This window comes from Thalassophryne amazonica, chromosome 18, assembly GCF_902500255.1.
Source record: "Thalassophryne amazonica chromosome 18, fThaAma1.1, whole genome shotgun sequence".
Classification (NCBI taxonomy): Eukaryota; Metazoa; Chordata; class Actinopteri; order Batrachoidiformes; family Batrachoididae; genus Thalassophryne; species Thalassophryne amazonica.
In genome coordinates this window covers 19,161,028-19,176,709 of record NC_047120.1, presented here as the reverse complement: position 1 = coordinate 19,176,709, position 15,682 = coordinate 19,161,028, and the positions used below count along the sequence as shown (strand labels likewise).

The 15,682-nt window shown below is 42.2% G+C and overlaps 1 protein-coding gene and 1 long non-coding RNA gene across 6 annotated transcripts in view; one reads left to right on the top strand and one right to left on the bottom strand.

Moving 5' to 3' along the window:
- Positions 1–15,682, top strand: part of LOC117530488 (gastrula zinc finger protein XlCGF57.1-like) — a 66,908-nt gene that overhangs the window by 39,479 nt on the left and 11,747 nt on the right. Inside the window, exons 1-3 of one of the 5 annotated variants that reach the window (XM_034193399.1) lie at positions 3,627–3,943; positions 9,319–9,431; positions 9,511–9,706. The exons of 3 other annotated variants lie outside the window; for them this stretch is intronic. In XM_034193399.1, coding sequence (XP_034049290.1) covers positions 9,321–9,431; positions 9,511–9,706 — 307 coding nt within the window. In that variant the 5' untranslated portion in view covers positions 3,627–3,943; positions 9,319–9,320. Of the gene's footprint in view, positions 1–3,626; positions 3,944–8,940; positions 9,123–9,318; positions 9,432–9,510; positions 9,707–15,682 lie in introns of those variants that run through there. One more of the 5 variants, XM_034193400.1, reaches the window with a different exon arrangement.
- Positions 1–15,682, bottom strand: part of LOC117530521 — a 44,968-nt gene that overhangs the window by 18,701 nt on the left and 10,585 nt on the right. The gene's annotated exons all lie outside the window — the stretch shown is intronic.

Genomic DNA, 15,682 nt, shown 5'->3' with positions numbered 1-15,682 from the left:
GCTTTAAAACTGAGTTTTCCTGGTAGACCTCAAGCTGTGATAGATTTCTTGAGAGATTTTGATTTTGCAGAAATTTGAAATTGTGAATTTTAGGAAAAATATGAACTTTTTGTGTTGAAAGCAGTAAAATTAACACAAAATGCTTCATCTCCTTAAGTTCTTGATGGATTAGATGAGTTTCCTTCAATTCATCTGAGGCTACTGTCTCATTGGGCTGCTACAGCCTGTGAATAGCATCCGTGAGGGAATATGCGCAGTTTAGCGTAACATTCAGGAGTGCTCACCGTCCCTTCGCCTGTGGCACAGTGCCCATGTGTCACTTGATTTTTGAACAGAACCAAAAATTTGTGCGACAAACTTCCTCACCAAGTATTCAGGTGGGCACCTCATACCCCTCAATGTGTAGTCTCTGTGACTCAGAATGTGCACAACATGTGGGACAATTTGAGGGGTTGACACACACTTTTCCTTTTATATGATCAAAGAGGAACATCATTTCTGGAAGTGGCTGAACAAGTCCACCTACCATGCATGTGTGAGCTGGCCGGACGTGTCCTGTCAGGCCACGGACTTGCTAACCACTAATCCACAAGCTGTTTGGCAATGCCAGTATCTTTGCAGGAGATCAAAGGTCCAAGTCTTTCAAGTCCTGGTGTTGCCTGTCTTAGTGTATGTACCATTGTGAGATTTGGACACTAACCAGTGACGTAAGGCGACAACTGGATGTCTTTGGTACTCGGTCTCTTCAGATGGTTCTTGGGTACCACTGGAATGACTCTGTCAAATGAGTGGTTACTTGGAGAGATGAAGATGAGGAGTATTACTTGCATTGTGAGGAAGCATAAGCTTCGAGATTTTGGCCATTTCTCTGTGCATGAACCAGCATGCAGGTGCCTGAATGCAGAGGACCCCAGTCGCGGGAGAAGGCCAAGGGAACACCCCATTTCTCTGACTGCAGCAGGTAGATGGCTATTTTTGAGATGTGGGGATGGACTGGTTGTCTGTCTGCCCACCCAGAACGTAAGGTGGTTTTGTATTGTCGTGGATGCAGCAAAGTGCAGGACCAGCGTATGCTCCCAAACTTGACTTTTGACTTCTTCCTTGAATGTCTCCATCTCCGTCATGGGCGCAATTTGGTTGGGGGATGGGGGGGACATGTCCCCCCCGCCTTTTCAGCCAGGGGGGACAGAATATGGTATGTCCACCCACCTTCTGACATATGAGGTCTGTTAGAAAAGTATCCGACCTTTTTATTTTTTTCAAAAACCTGATGGATTTGAATCACGTGTGCTTGCATGAGCCAACCTTGAACCTTTGTGCGCATGCGTGATTTTTTTCACGCCTGTCGGTTGCGTCATTTGCTTGTAAGCAGCCTTTGTGTGAGGATGGGTGTAGTCTCTCATCGTTTTTTCTTTGCTAGGAAATGGCGGAACGACTGGAGCAGTGCGACTGCATCAAATTTTGCCACAAACTGGGCAATAGCCAGGTGGAAACCATTTGGATTATTCAGATGGCTTTCGGTGATGATCCTCTAGGCATCACACAGATTAAGGAGCGGTACAACCGGTTTAAAGACGTCCGCACAACAGTGGAGGGTGCGCCACGCTCCGATCGGCATCAACACGCTGGAACGACCGAATCATTTCCAAAATGAACGCTGTGGTGATGTGGGACCGTCGTGTGATTATCCGAGAAACTGCGGAAGAGGTGGACATCAGCACTTTTTCGGCACATTCCACTGTGAAAGAAGATTTTGCCGTGAAAAGAGTGGCGGCGAAATTCATTGGCACGAAGCTGATGGCGGAGCAACAGCGCCTCCGTGATGAAGCCTCACAGGACATGTTGTAACATGCCCTGACATGTCAAGCTTGTCCACAATTTCTCGGATAGTCACACGACTGAAAAGCCACCGAAAGCCGTCTGAATCTTCTGAATGGTTGACGAGCTGGGCATGTTACAACATATCCTGTGAGACTTCAACACGGAGGCGCTGTTGCTGCGCCATCAGCTTTGTGCCGATGAATTTCACCGCCACTCTTTTCATGGCAAAATCTTCTTTCACAGTGGAATGTGCCGAAAAAGTGCTGATGTCCACCTCCTTCCGCAATTTCTCGGATAATCACACGACGGTCCCCACATCACCACAGCATTCACTTTGGAAATGATCTGGTCGTTTCAGCGTGTTGATGCCGATCGGAGCGTGGCGCGCCCTCCACCGTTGTGGCAGGCCGTCTTTAAACCGGTTGTACTGCTCCTTAATCTGTGTGATGCCCAGAGGATCGTCACCGAAAGCCATCTGAATAATCCAAATGGTTTCCACCTGGCTATTGCCCAGTTTGTGGCAAAAATTTAATGCAGTCGTGCTGCTCCAGTCGTTCCGCCATTTACCTTGAAATGAAAATCTGCCGAGCGCACTGCACGTCCTCACACAAAGGCTGCTTACAAGCAAATGACGCAACCGACAGGCGTGAAAAAAATCACGCATGCGCACAAAGGTTCAAGGTTGGCTCATGCAAGTACACGTGATTCAAATCCATCAGGTTTTTGAAAAAATAAAAAGGTCAGATACTTTTCTAACAGACCTCGTATATGTGTGTACTTGAAACATACTATGCCAGTCTTATGTGCAAAACCATGTCAGAATAGTATCTTTGTTTCTGCAAGTTTGTATTTTTAGCAGCATTGACTTGTTTACAACACCTGTTTCTTGTTTGTCACATTTGGAATTTTCTGGGACTGCATTTGCCCAGATTTGAAACCAAAATAGTTGCCTCTAGGGACTAGTGTCTACACATAAGTATCAATGGACCATGTGCTAATTTACTAAATTCTGAAAGTTAGAAAAAGAAACGAGAAAAGCTATCTGGGACCTCAGAAAGCCCATCTGCAATTATTGCTTGATCTCCAAAATCATTCTATGCAAGCAAAATTATGTTCAGTATGAGTGTTGTCATTAGTGCCACTTTGAAAATTAAATTCATAAGTAATTTATCCTAAACTTATGATCTGCTGTTTTTTCAAACTTATGCAAAAACAAATCTTGAGAAAAAAATACAGTATGCGATAGTTAATAATTATTAAGAGCCTGTTCTTTCATATTTATGATTACATTTTACCACATTGCAGTTGTTTTTTTTGTTTAATAAAAACTCAACCTATCATTCTTTTTGAGTTCTACACATGTGGTGATACCTTATTTACACCAGGATGTTAATAAAAACAATGCTAGCTATTCTCAGAATAAAGTACTTATATCCACAGTTTCAAATTGCATAAGTCAAATGGTGTCCACTTTAAGGTTTTCTCAAAACATTAAAATTACTGTTCTGGATGCTCAGAATGCATCTGAGCTTATCTAGAAACTGTTGGCTTCTGGGGGCCTAAAGCCCTGGCCTATGAGCTTCGGCCATGCGGGCCTCGCACTTTGTCCCCCCCAATTTCTAGTTCTAAATTGCGCCCTTGCCATCTCTATTATTGTTATTATTTTCAAAGTGATTGGGTCTGGTTTAATAGGTTGGGGGTCGTTCACTCCGACACAGTAGGTGGCGGTAGCGCACTTGTACCATAAAAGTAAGCAAAGAAGAAAAAGAAGCGCTACTGTTTCCTGTTAGCTTCCGAAGCTAGCTGTCAACGCAGGAATCCTCGTTAAAGATACAAAAAAAAACAAACAAACAACAAAAAAAAAAATACTCTCTAAACCTCTTGTGTTTCACAAAGAGCTCCAGAGCCGGAAAAACAGACAGTAAACCGAGCGAAGAAGAAAAGACGAAGTTTGTGCAAAAACGTCCAACAGCTGAGGAGTTTGTTGAAACAGCGGCTAACTGCTGCTAATGGAGAGAGAAACAAAAACACAGCGTAAGAACAAATTGGCTTAAAAAAGAGAAGCAACGAGTCAACGTGTTGGATGCTGTTTCCAAGCCGGATCTTTGCTGCTACAGAGCAGGTTTGTTCACTAAATTTTATTTTAGACCAGTAAGTCCGTTCGGCCGTCCTAATTTTCACTCGGTCGCCACAGCAGCTCCGAGGTGGATCTACATGTTGAATTGGCACAAGGTTTACGCCGGGTGCCTTTCCTGACGCAACTCCACATTACATGGAGAAATGTGTTGGGTGGGGATTGAACCGGGAACCTTACGCACTGAAACCAAGCGCACTAACCAACCCAAAATCTTATCAATCAATCAACAACTTTATTAATCCCACAAGGGGCCATTTAATTTGAGCAGTCCGTTTAAAAAAACAAAACACTAATGTAACAATATAACAACAATAAAACTAATAATAATCCTGGGACCTGGCAATATTGCCCTCTGCCAGGTATCTCTGCATCTCCTGGATGGCATCAGCTGTGGCACTTTTGGACTGCCTGCCCACTTCAATGTCAAGATGTTGCCAAAGGTTATCTAACAAACAACAAATTGGCATTTTAGTACATGATTTACTGACAACTAGGGCTGCAACAACGAATCGATAAAATCGATAAAAATCAATTACAACAGGCGTTGGCAACACATTGCATCATCGATGCGTTGTGTTGAGCGATTATGGCAGCCAGAAGCTGCTGGCCGCTTCTGACGGCGACCAGTGCACAGAGCAGATCAGATGCTGTTTCGTACAACTACACAGAATATGGCAGATGCAAGTAGACGAAAGAAAGTTAAGATTTTAAAAGTGTGGGAGCACTTTACGTTAAACAACGCAAAGACGTTTGTTAACTGCAACATTTGCAAGTCGGACCTCGCATGGGACGGGAGGCTCAGGCTGTCTGCGCGTCTCCCAGAGCAGCAAGGTGAGGGGCAGAGAGGGAGAGAAAAAGAAAGAACAGTAACAGCACCGACAGTTTTTTATTAATGTTGTCAAAGTCCTACCATCGACATTAACGCCTGTCCGATTGTCCGGGACAAGTGTAAAATGTGATCGGACAAGTAAAAGTTCTAAATCGTTGTCCGACCGGACAAGTGGCATTTTTTTGTTTTTTTTTCTTGGTTTAAAACGTTTAAATCCTTCTCGCACCTCGCGAGAAAGCGTTTTCGGTTTTTCCTGCCACACTCCACGCAGCGGACAATCGGAAAACATAACACCGAACATCGGGAGGAGCTCGGAGTCGAGCCACTGCTCCTCCACGTCGAAAGGAGTCAGTTGGCTTGGGAACGCCTTGGGGTTCCCAAGGAGGAGCTGGGGGAGGTGTGTGTGGATCGGGAGGTCTGGGCGGCTTTGCTTGAGCTGCTGCCCCCGCGACCCGACTCCGGATAAAGTGGAAGAAAATGGATGGATGGATGGATGGATGGATGGATGGATAACACCGAGTTCTACCCAGACAGTGGAACAATGACGCCGCGCCATCAGTGCTCTGACAGTGCTGTCACACTCTGCCATGCTCTCAGGAATTTTTTAAAAATTCAGCCAGGCTGTTTGTGCAGAAGTGGCCGCCGCCCCCCCACCCCACCCCCGCAGACGCTGCAGCGGAAAAAACCTCCGTCAGTCTTCACATAAAACGAGCTCCTTCTGGATGTATAGCTCCAGAAATTCATTTATAGGCTTTATTTTACTGTTGAAAGTCTTCATGTTTCCAAAGTTTGCTGAAGTACGGTGTGTGTGTGTGAGAGAGAGAGAGGGAGTGGGAGAGGAGGATAGGGGGAGAGGAGGAGAGAGAGAGAGAGAGGGAGGGAGAGAGAGAGAGGGAGAGGAGGAGAGAGAGGGAGAGGAGGAGAGAGAGAGAGAGGGAGAGGAGGAGAGAGCGAGAGAGAGAGGGAGAGGAGGAGAGAGCGAGAGAGAGAGAGGAGGAGAGGGAGAGGAGGAGAGAGCGAGAGAGAGAGAGGAGGAGCGAGAGAGAGAAATACGTATTTGTGGGATGAGTCACGTGTCATTGTGAAATGACCACATAGTTTACAAGTTATACAGAGAATGTTGCACATATAGTGAGTCAGGCTACAGTTTTTGATTTAGGTTTTATGGTTAACTGGTTATGCTAATTGCTTATTTGCAGCAATAAAATACCTATTTTTTCACCATATACGTATTTTATAACATTTATATGTTTCAGTGTTGTTTTATGGCAACTCAGCACTTTTATTTTAAGTTTTTAAAATAAGTTTTTAAGTATTTTAAGTTTTCAAATAATGTTCTGTTGTTAAGTAAAGTGATGAAGGGGGTGGTGGCCAAGTGGTTAATGCACTTGGTTTCAGTGCAGAAGGTTCCGGGTTCAAATCCCACCCCCGCCACCTTTCTCCATGTAATGTGGAGTTGCGTCAGGAAGGGCATCCGGCGTAAAACCTGTGCCAATTCAACATGCAGATCCACCTTGGATTTGCTGTGGCGACCCCGAGTGCAAACAAGGGAGCAGCCGAAGGGACTTACTGTTAAATAAACTGATGGAAGGAGAGAAAAATTGTTTCCCTGGAACATTTTTTTAAAAATTCCCCGCTAATCCGATTAATCGATTAATCATGTCGAAACCCCATCAGATTAATCGATTACCCAAATAATCGTTTGTTGCAGCCCTACTGACAACAAATAATGCTGAATAACATGCCTGAAGTGGGTGCAGACAGCTGTTGTGAAGACGGTCCCTGCTGGGGCTCCTTTGTGTCCAATTACAGACGCACATTCTGACCGCAGTCTACTGATGGCCTCATTGTACTTGGAGGAACTGCGGAACCCGAGTGATTTAAATCTGGGGTCTAGAAGTGTTGCCAGGCATGGACAGATACACTTCCATATAAACTCAGTTTGGCGCATCAGTGTCAGTTCGAAACAGTTCCTGTATCAGTCATGTGACTTTCTTAAAGCAATACTCGCACCGACACGGGTTTTTGCTCTATGAGCTCGAGGCATGCGCCGACGCATCTGTGTTGTCAGACCCATCACTACGTAACAGCATCCTGAAGGAAGCAGAGAAAACTCTCCTAAAAGAACACGACCTGACAAGGACAAGATGCTTTCAGCCTTCCGGAGGATTGGTTGATTACAAAAAGAGTGTAAGTCTCTTTGTTTCACTCCGATAATCTTTGAACAGATTTTAACAATGCTGTTCAGGCTGTTTCTGTCTGTCACTGAGAGGCTGCGAAACCAGCAGATAAATGAAAAACACAAAAGACTCAATAAAAGACTGATAAAAACGACAAAGGAAGGCAGGCCTGACAGAAAAGCAATTCAATTACGGAGAAGATAAAGTCTCTGCTGTCCTCGCTTCACAATGGTGTCCGTGTTCTAGCAACGTGTTCTTATTTCTTGTCAAAATGTCTAATTACACTTCATATGCCTGCATTAATAGTAAATCCTGTGTGCAGTGCATTGGTCTGGCCCTTGATCTGATAGTTAGTGTAGATCAGATTGCTGATATTATTAGTAAATTTAATTGCCAAAATTGAAATTCTTGTACAGGACAGGCCAAACAGTTCACATTAAAACAAAACAGCTACTGGTGTCAACACTTACACAGCGTTCTATGGACTATGATAGTTCATCTTGGTACTCAGGCCTAAGAAATATCAGGGGAAGCTGCAGGTAGTGCAGAACAAAATAATATGCTTCCTCCTAGATGCTCACCCCAGGACCCACTAGGGCTTCCTGAATTGTGATGGTTCGGTTTGCGTCTAGTGGAGTACAACAGGTTTCAACAACTCAAATTAAATCACATTTAAAATTGTGAACAATTTGGCCTCCTAGCTCTCTATCCTCCCCCATTAAATTCACGTCCGAGTTCACAGCAGAAATACCAGATTTAGTGCCTCATCCTTGGTCTTCCCATCACTCAAATCCGTTGGTGCTTCAACATTCCTGTTCACAGGTGTTAAGTTGTGGAACAGTTGCCTCGTCAAATACAACTGTCAATACTTTGTCTGGTTAAAAAGAAGGGTAAAACACCTGTTTCAAAAAATATAAAACTTACAGAACAACACATTTTTGTGTTATTAGTTGTTTTATTTTAATATACAACTTTTTTAACATTTGTGTAAAATGTATAAATATATTGTGCAAATAATCGTTTTATATTAATCTTCAATGTATTATATCATTTCATATTCTGTCCTTTTCTTGCTATTTGAGTCTATGATATTTCTGGACCACAATGGAAACAAGTGAATTTTGCTTTATTGCGGTTACTCTGTATTTTACATGTATGTATATGTTTATAGAAATAAATTCAATTCAAAATTCAACAAGTTAAAAAAATGAAAATAGAACTGAAAATTCACTTCAGAGTTCTTGAAATTGGCTGAGAAACCTCATTTTGATCTTTATTTTACTGCTATTTCAAAGTGTGTAGTGTTTTACAAATAACTGTAGAGCTTACAAAACTTAAGGTTAGTCAAAAACTGTTTCGTCTCAGATATGACTCAAAAGATGTTTTCAAGACTCATTCAATTATGAAGATTTTAAAGACATTAAGAACAGTTAGATATTTTGACAGGAAATTAGAGGAATATACATACTTGGTAAAATTTAGCATTTTTGTAGTGAACTCTGCGACAGGGTGGCTTAGTGGTTAGCACTGTTGCCTCACAGCAAGAATGTCGTTGGATCGCTTCCTGCCTGGTCCTTTCTATGTGGACTTTGCATGTTCTCCGGTGTTTGTGTGGATTCTCTCCTGGTGCGCAGCATTCCTCCTACTTCCAAAGACATGCAGGTTAGGTGAATTGAAGATTTTAACTTAACTGTAGGGGTGCAGGTGGGTGTGACTGAGTTTATCTGTCTATATGTGGGCCTGCAGTAGCCTGGCATCTTCCCCGTGACCTTTGATTAGAATAAACAGGTATGGAAAATGAATTAATGCTGTGAACTTCACCACATCAGACTTATACCTGTTATGTTGGAGTCATTAATAACGCAATATCATATGACTGCAATAATAATAATACAAAAAAATAGTTAACTGTTTTGTGATCATCTCTGGAGTTTCCTTGGGCACCAGAATGATGTGTGAAATTAATGGTTATTTACAGAGACTGAGATGAGGAGTACCGCTGTTGCTTTGTGAGGTAACATCAGCTATGACATGAAAGCCTTGTGGAGCACTTCCCTGAGCATGATCTTGAGACCAGGTGCCTCAGTGTAAAGAACAACAATAATGGGAAAAAGTCAAGGACACGGCTACTTTTGGAGGTGGTGATGGAGTTGTGGTAGGTTGAAGACCAGGACCCTGTGCACTTCTGTAGTGTGGTGGATGCAGCAACACACAGCACCAGCATATGTTGCCTGACCTTACTCGAATTTCATAGGACATGCTGTAGGCACGTCTGACACTGACACACCAATCTACTGATATATTAGACTGAATATTGTTCTTAATTTTATCCATTAAATTATTCCTTGCAGACATGCACCGGCCATTTGTAAATAAAGATGATGTTCTCCCTGATCAGGGAAAACAGAATCCAAGTCTGAACCAAAAGGACTCTGAGCCGCCAAACATTAAAGAGGAACTCTGGGTAAGTCAGGAGAAAAAACAGCTTCATGGGCTGGGGGAGGCTGATATCACTAAGTTTCCTTTTGCTTGTCTCCGTGAAGAGTGAAGCTGATGAAAAACCACAGTCATCACAGCTTCATCAAAGCAAAAAAGATGAGAGCAGGGAGGTGGAACTTCTGGCCAGCAACTCAACTGAACCAAGAACACTGAAAATAGAAGCTGATGGAGATGACTGTGGAGGATCACAACCAGCCAGCAACTCACAGCCATGCAGTCATTTACAACCACATACTGATGGTAAGAGTTCTGACTGTTCTCACATTGACACTGATGACATTTGCAAACATAGACATTGAGCATTTTCCGGGACATGTCCTATAGGATAAGCGGAATGAGAGACCAGCTTGTTTTCTTGCTGTCCTGACTTGCCCCATGTCAACGGGTTTGGCGATGGCAGCTTCAGAAATGACATTGTTCTTCCTTTTGTAACTTTTGTTAATATGAAAACTTCACCGCAAACTCCAGCTTCCGAGGGATGCTCTTGCATGCATACTCCTTCAGCGATTCTGTGTTTATATATCAGGGTTGTAATTCACTAATAGATAAATCCGAGGAAAAGTAAATCCTCAGAATGGGAAGCCGAAATGTTCTCAGTGTTCTGAAATACATTTTAGAACAATAAATTGAAAGAATTTAATGAGACTTTGATGAGAAGTTTTGTGAAAATGTTGTGAAATACAGCAGTCTGAGTATTTTTAGCAAAGTTACAGTTATCCTCCTAAGACCCGGAGGTTCTCATGAAACAAAACTTAGTATTATGGTCTAGACAACCAAAAATGTCATGTCCACATATGTGGATGCCAGGCCCTAGGAGGTTAAATATGTTGTGACAGTAATATTATCAGTTATCAAGTTGTTCACCAATGAATATGGCTTTATACACCCTGAAGAAAACCATACACCCTTCGGCCGAAGCCATATTCATTGGTAAAACAACTTGATAACGATTTTATCATATACCTATAAATAATAAATGCACGCAAAAACAATGCACATGCTCTCCCTTCGCTCACTGCCTCCAGGGGTACGGATGCGGGACCCGCAAAGAATCCAAGTCATGGCCACGGACCTCTGCGGCTGCGGTTACCGAGACCATGCAGCGTGCGCTGTTCATCAAAACGGCAAGCGTAATTGCAGTGATGCCGACCGGTGTCACGTACAATTGTTTCTGCCGTACAATTCTTTCCGCCTCGCTTAGGAAACAGCGCTTGGAACTTGAGGTGGATGGGTGATGAAAGAAGCAAAACACCTTCGCAATTTATGTCGATATTTTGATGAATTTTTGATGAGTTCTTCATTTACAGCAGCTTCATTAAACAAATGTACTCAAATGATTATCAGCACGGCGGTGAGCTTACAGGCTAACCTCCGCTAACACTAGAAGACAGTTGCCAGTTATGGCTTCTGAAACCAGGGAGAAAAAAAAAGAAACAGCACAGTTCAGCTGAAGCATTAGTGGACGTATTTGACACCGGTGGGAAATACACACGTGGAACAAGAGGTGAGGCTCTTAACAGACAGAATATTTTACGTCCAATAATGCTTCAGCTGAACGGTGCTGTTTTTTTTGGGGGTTTTTTTCTCCCTTGTTTCAGAAGCCATAACTGGCAACTGTCTTCTAGTGTTAGCGGAGGTTAGCCTGTAAGCTCGCCGTCGTGCTGATAATCATTCGAGTACATTTGTTTAATGAAACTGCTGTAAATGAAGAAATTCATCAAAATATCAACATAAATTGCGAAGGTGTTTTGCTTCTTTCATCGTCCATCCACCTTGAGTTCCAAGCACTGTTTTCTAAGCGAGGCGGAAAGAATTGTACGTGACACCTGATTGGCTGATTACTCGGGTGGTATGAAAAATAATACCCGTCTGCGAAAAGGGTGTATTGCTATTTATTCTTTAGTGTTTTATCCAATCATATTGGCGTATCATTTATAGGTATATGATAATATACTGATATTGATCTGTCCCCAGCAGTATGCCTATTTTGTGCACAGCAGTAAAAGTATCCAACTTGTACTTAAGACTCTTCAGTATTCAGTTGCACTAATAGAAAAACAGAGTTTGAGAAATTATTATACAAAGCTTGAATTAGCAATTGAAAGGATTATAGCAAGTCATGTTTCTACAGTAATATTCAGTATTTGAATAGAGAAATAGTCATATAGCAAACATCCATCTTTATATTACAGTTACAGGCTTTGAAATAATATCAGCACAAGCTAGTTATTCAGTGATAATGTACCAATAATAAAGATGCCCATTGACAAAAATGTAATGAGCAATGAAAATAAGGAGCGCTTGTCTGTGGTCCTGAATGAGAACAAGGTGTCTGAAGCTTTACAGCAGGGGTCTCAAACTCAAATTACCAGAGGGCCACTGAGCATCCAATGTTGTTACAAGAGGGCCGCTTCGAACAACTGTCCTTCGCAACATGAACTATTTTACATTCATATTTTGCTTTTTTTTTTTTTTTGTCTAATGCTTGCTCCCAGACACCTGAGAACGCTTTTTCTCAGACAGCTTAACCACATTTGCTCTGAGGGAGGTGGCAGTTGAAACCCTCAGTATGGCTTTAAGATGGTCATCGCTGAGTCTGGATCTGTACTTTGATTTATTAAAGTTCATGGTTGAGAATAGTTTTTCACAGAGATATGTGCTTCCAAAAAGACACATGGTCCTCTTGAATATCCTGGAAAGCTCTGGGAAAGATGGGGGTATTTCTCTGAGAAATTTTCCAAGCATTTCTGCTTTTCCATTGGTCTCTCTGAACTTGGCCATTTGTAGCACACTAGGAGCATTCTGCACATCAAAGGAGAAGGTCAGCAAACATTTGGAATGTGGCACTGTGTGTCTTGAAGTCTGCAAACCGCTGGTCAAATTCCTGCTGTAACTTCTCAATGGCAGCAACATTTTTCACCACTGAATGCTTTGCCCTCCTCCACAAGAGAGCTGCATGCTGGGAAGTGGAAGAGTTTTTTCTCAGAGATCTGAGCTTTCCATAACATCAGTTTTGTCATGAAAGCTCTGACATTTTCAAAGCTGCAGTGACAAGCTGGCCTGGGCCCTGCAACTTCAGGTTGAGTGTGTTCAGTTCCTCTGTGATGTCAACTAGGAAAGCCAGGTCCATCAGCCACTTGGGATCATCAAGCTCAGGAAGGTCCAGCCTGCCCTCCTCCATGAACATCTTCACTTCTGTTCTCATCTCAAAAAAACCTCTTCAGGACATTTCCCCTGCTGAGCCACCGTACCTCTGTGAAGTACAGCACATCTCCATATGATGCATCAATTTCCTCTAAAAAGGCACGGAACTGGCGGTGCTGTAAGGATCTGGATCTGATGAAATTGATGCATTTCACGACAATAGACATCACATTGTCAAACTTTAAGCACCTGCTGCACAGCGCCTGCTGGTGGATAATGCAGTGCAGAGCAATTGCAGAATCTGCACCTTCCTCCTCCATTTTTTTTTTTTTTTTGAACAAGCACTATGAGTCCGTTTTTCCTCCACATCATTGAAGGTGCGCCGTCTGTCGTTATTCCTACCAGAGACTTCCAGGAGAGGCCAGCCTGCTCAGTTGTGTCACACAGCAGCTGAAATACATCCTTAGCTGTGGTACGATTTTGCATCGGGTTCACACTGAGCAGCTCTTCTGTTAATTCGAACTGGCCGTTAAAACTTAAGACATAAATGGCGAGCTGAGCCGTGTCATTAATGTCTGTGCTGTCATCCAGAGCCAGAGTACGCGCTGAAACGTTTGCCTCTGTCACGTAACTGTTCATAAATGTCATTTGAGAGCTCAGTGATCCGCTCTGCCACTGTGTTGGCTGATAGACTGATGTTGCTGAATTGGCTCTTTTTTTTCTGGACAGACAATATCTGCAACTTTCTGCATGAAGTCTTTCACAAACTGACCTTCAGTGAACAGCTTTCCCACTTTGGCGATCATCTCACTCATGACGTAACTTGTTTCAAGTGCTGCATCGGCCTCCTTTTTGGCTCTCTGGAATAAATTTTGTTGAGATGACAGCTCTTTCTTTAACTGTGCAGCTCGCTGTGTCCGCTCTTCTCCCTCGACCTTTGCATACTGCTCTGCATGTTTAGTTAAAAAATGCCGTTTGAGATTATATTCCTTCAGAACGGCAACTTTCTGCTTGCAGATAAGGGAGGTGGCGTTCCCCTTAAGCTCCACAAAGAAATAATCATTTTTCCACCTCTCCTGAAACACTTTGTGCTTGACATCAACTTTTCTTTTGTTGTTAAGGTGCTGCCAGTGTGCCGAATGTTTTTTTTTTTTTTTTTTTTTGGCTTGGTAAATATGGTGCGTTCAGGGTCACCTCGGAAATCGAAAATTTCTTTCTCAGTCCCGACAGCGGGCCGGATTTCACTATAAGTTGATATCAAGTGGTGGGCCGGATTAAATGAATTTGTGGGCCGGATTTGGCCCGCTGGCCATGAGTTTGCGACCCCGGCTTTACAGAATACTTACAGAATACGTTTTCAACGTGTGGGAGAGTGAGCTCCCCTTCCCCCACGACACACATACACACAATTTCAACATTTTCGTGTTTCTTTTTATACTTTTACACATCTTAAACACATTTTAAAAGTATTTGTGTGTTTTTAAGGAACTGTCTATGCATTTACACATTTTACAGCCTTTGTAAACATTTTAAACATGTTTTTAAAGAACTTTCTATTCTTTCACACATTTTACACCCTTTTCAAACATGTTAAACGTGTTTTTAAAGAACTTTCTGTTCTATTTTTACCTTTTGTCATATTTTAAACATCTTTTTTTAACACTTAAGCATCTCTGTGTGTTTTTAAATGTCGTTGGCATAACTAACACACTTTAACATAAATAATATTAATTCAACTTCAGGGATGGGTATTGATAAGAATTTACCGATATCAGTTCCACTTATCGATCCGATTCCTTATCGATTCCCTTATCAATACCTCCTGTGAATTTTCTGTGTACTAAAAGTAGGTTTTACAGGTTTTATATGTCAATAACATTTTATTGAGTTTTAAAGTAAGTAAATATGAAATTGGTTACTGGATCCTTGATCTCTGGGCACAAATAAAAATAAACAAACAATTCTCAAAAGCATTTCCTTTCAAACATTAATGGCATGAATGTCATTCCATACCTCTGAGCTCAGCCAGCTGCGCTGCAAATCAGCATTGTTGTAATTCATAAAGAACACAGGACGTCTCATTTTGGGAGGGGAAAAAACATTTTAGTCTGTTGTAGTTTGTTGTCTGTGGTACAACATTTGGAAAGAGGTGTCATTTTATGTTTGATTTAAAACGGTGATTCACTTTGAAGTTATTGATTCCTGCCGGACTTTAACTTGACTCGGCAGAGTGTGGCACATTGTTTGGAGCTGTGTGAATGTAACGGAGGACAATTCTTGTTTCTTGCCCGCAACAAGACAAGAGTCCCAGTTAGTGACTTTAATCCGTACAAAAGTGACTCAAGATTGACATTTTTAAATGGCTTTGAGAGGGGGTAAGAAGCGGACTTGCACTTCTGAAAAGCAGCGAAGCAATGAACCAACGAAGCAGTGGGTCTTCAAGAACAGCTTCTGCAGAAGCGGTTGATTACAGCCCTGCTGCATAGTCTGCAATCAATGTAAAAAAAAAAGAAGATAATTTTTCTGATAAAACACCCTCAAAAACAATGGCTGCTCTGAAGGACCGATAAGGGAATCGGCAAAAAGGCTATTGATGTCGGTGGATTGAATAATTTCTTAATGATTCTTGATACCCATCCCTTGCACCCCCCCGAAGAACTCTGATGCCCCCCAGGGGGAGCACGCCTCACAGTTTGAAAACCACTGCTTTAAAATACTTAAGAACAACTTGGATTAAATTGCAACATTAACAGAATTGCTGAATAAAAAGTCTGCCTCTGTCAAAACTATGAAAAGTACAAAAGACAGTAAAAACTGATTTGATTTTTTTTTTTTTTTTAACAAGAGATGAGGTTGTCCACATTTTCTGGTGAGAAGGTGACAAGAATAATTTCAAAACTCTTTCTGGATAAAAACATTCATCCCACGGCTGTCACGAGAAATTTAGAGTATGGTGGCGCTTGGGTACAGGGGGAGGAGAAGCTGTAGCACTTTGCCTTTCAAATATCATTGGAAGTCATTTCATTTCCTGCAACTTCATATGCAGAAGAGACGAGGAAAAGCATCATCTGA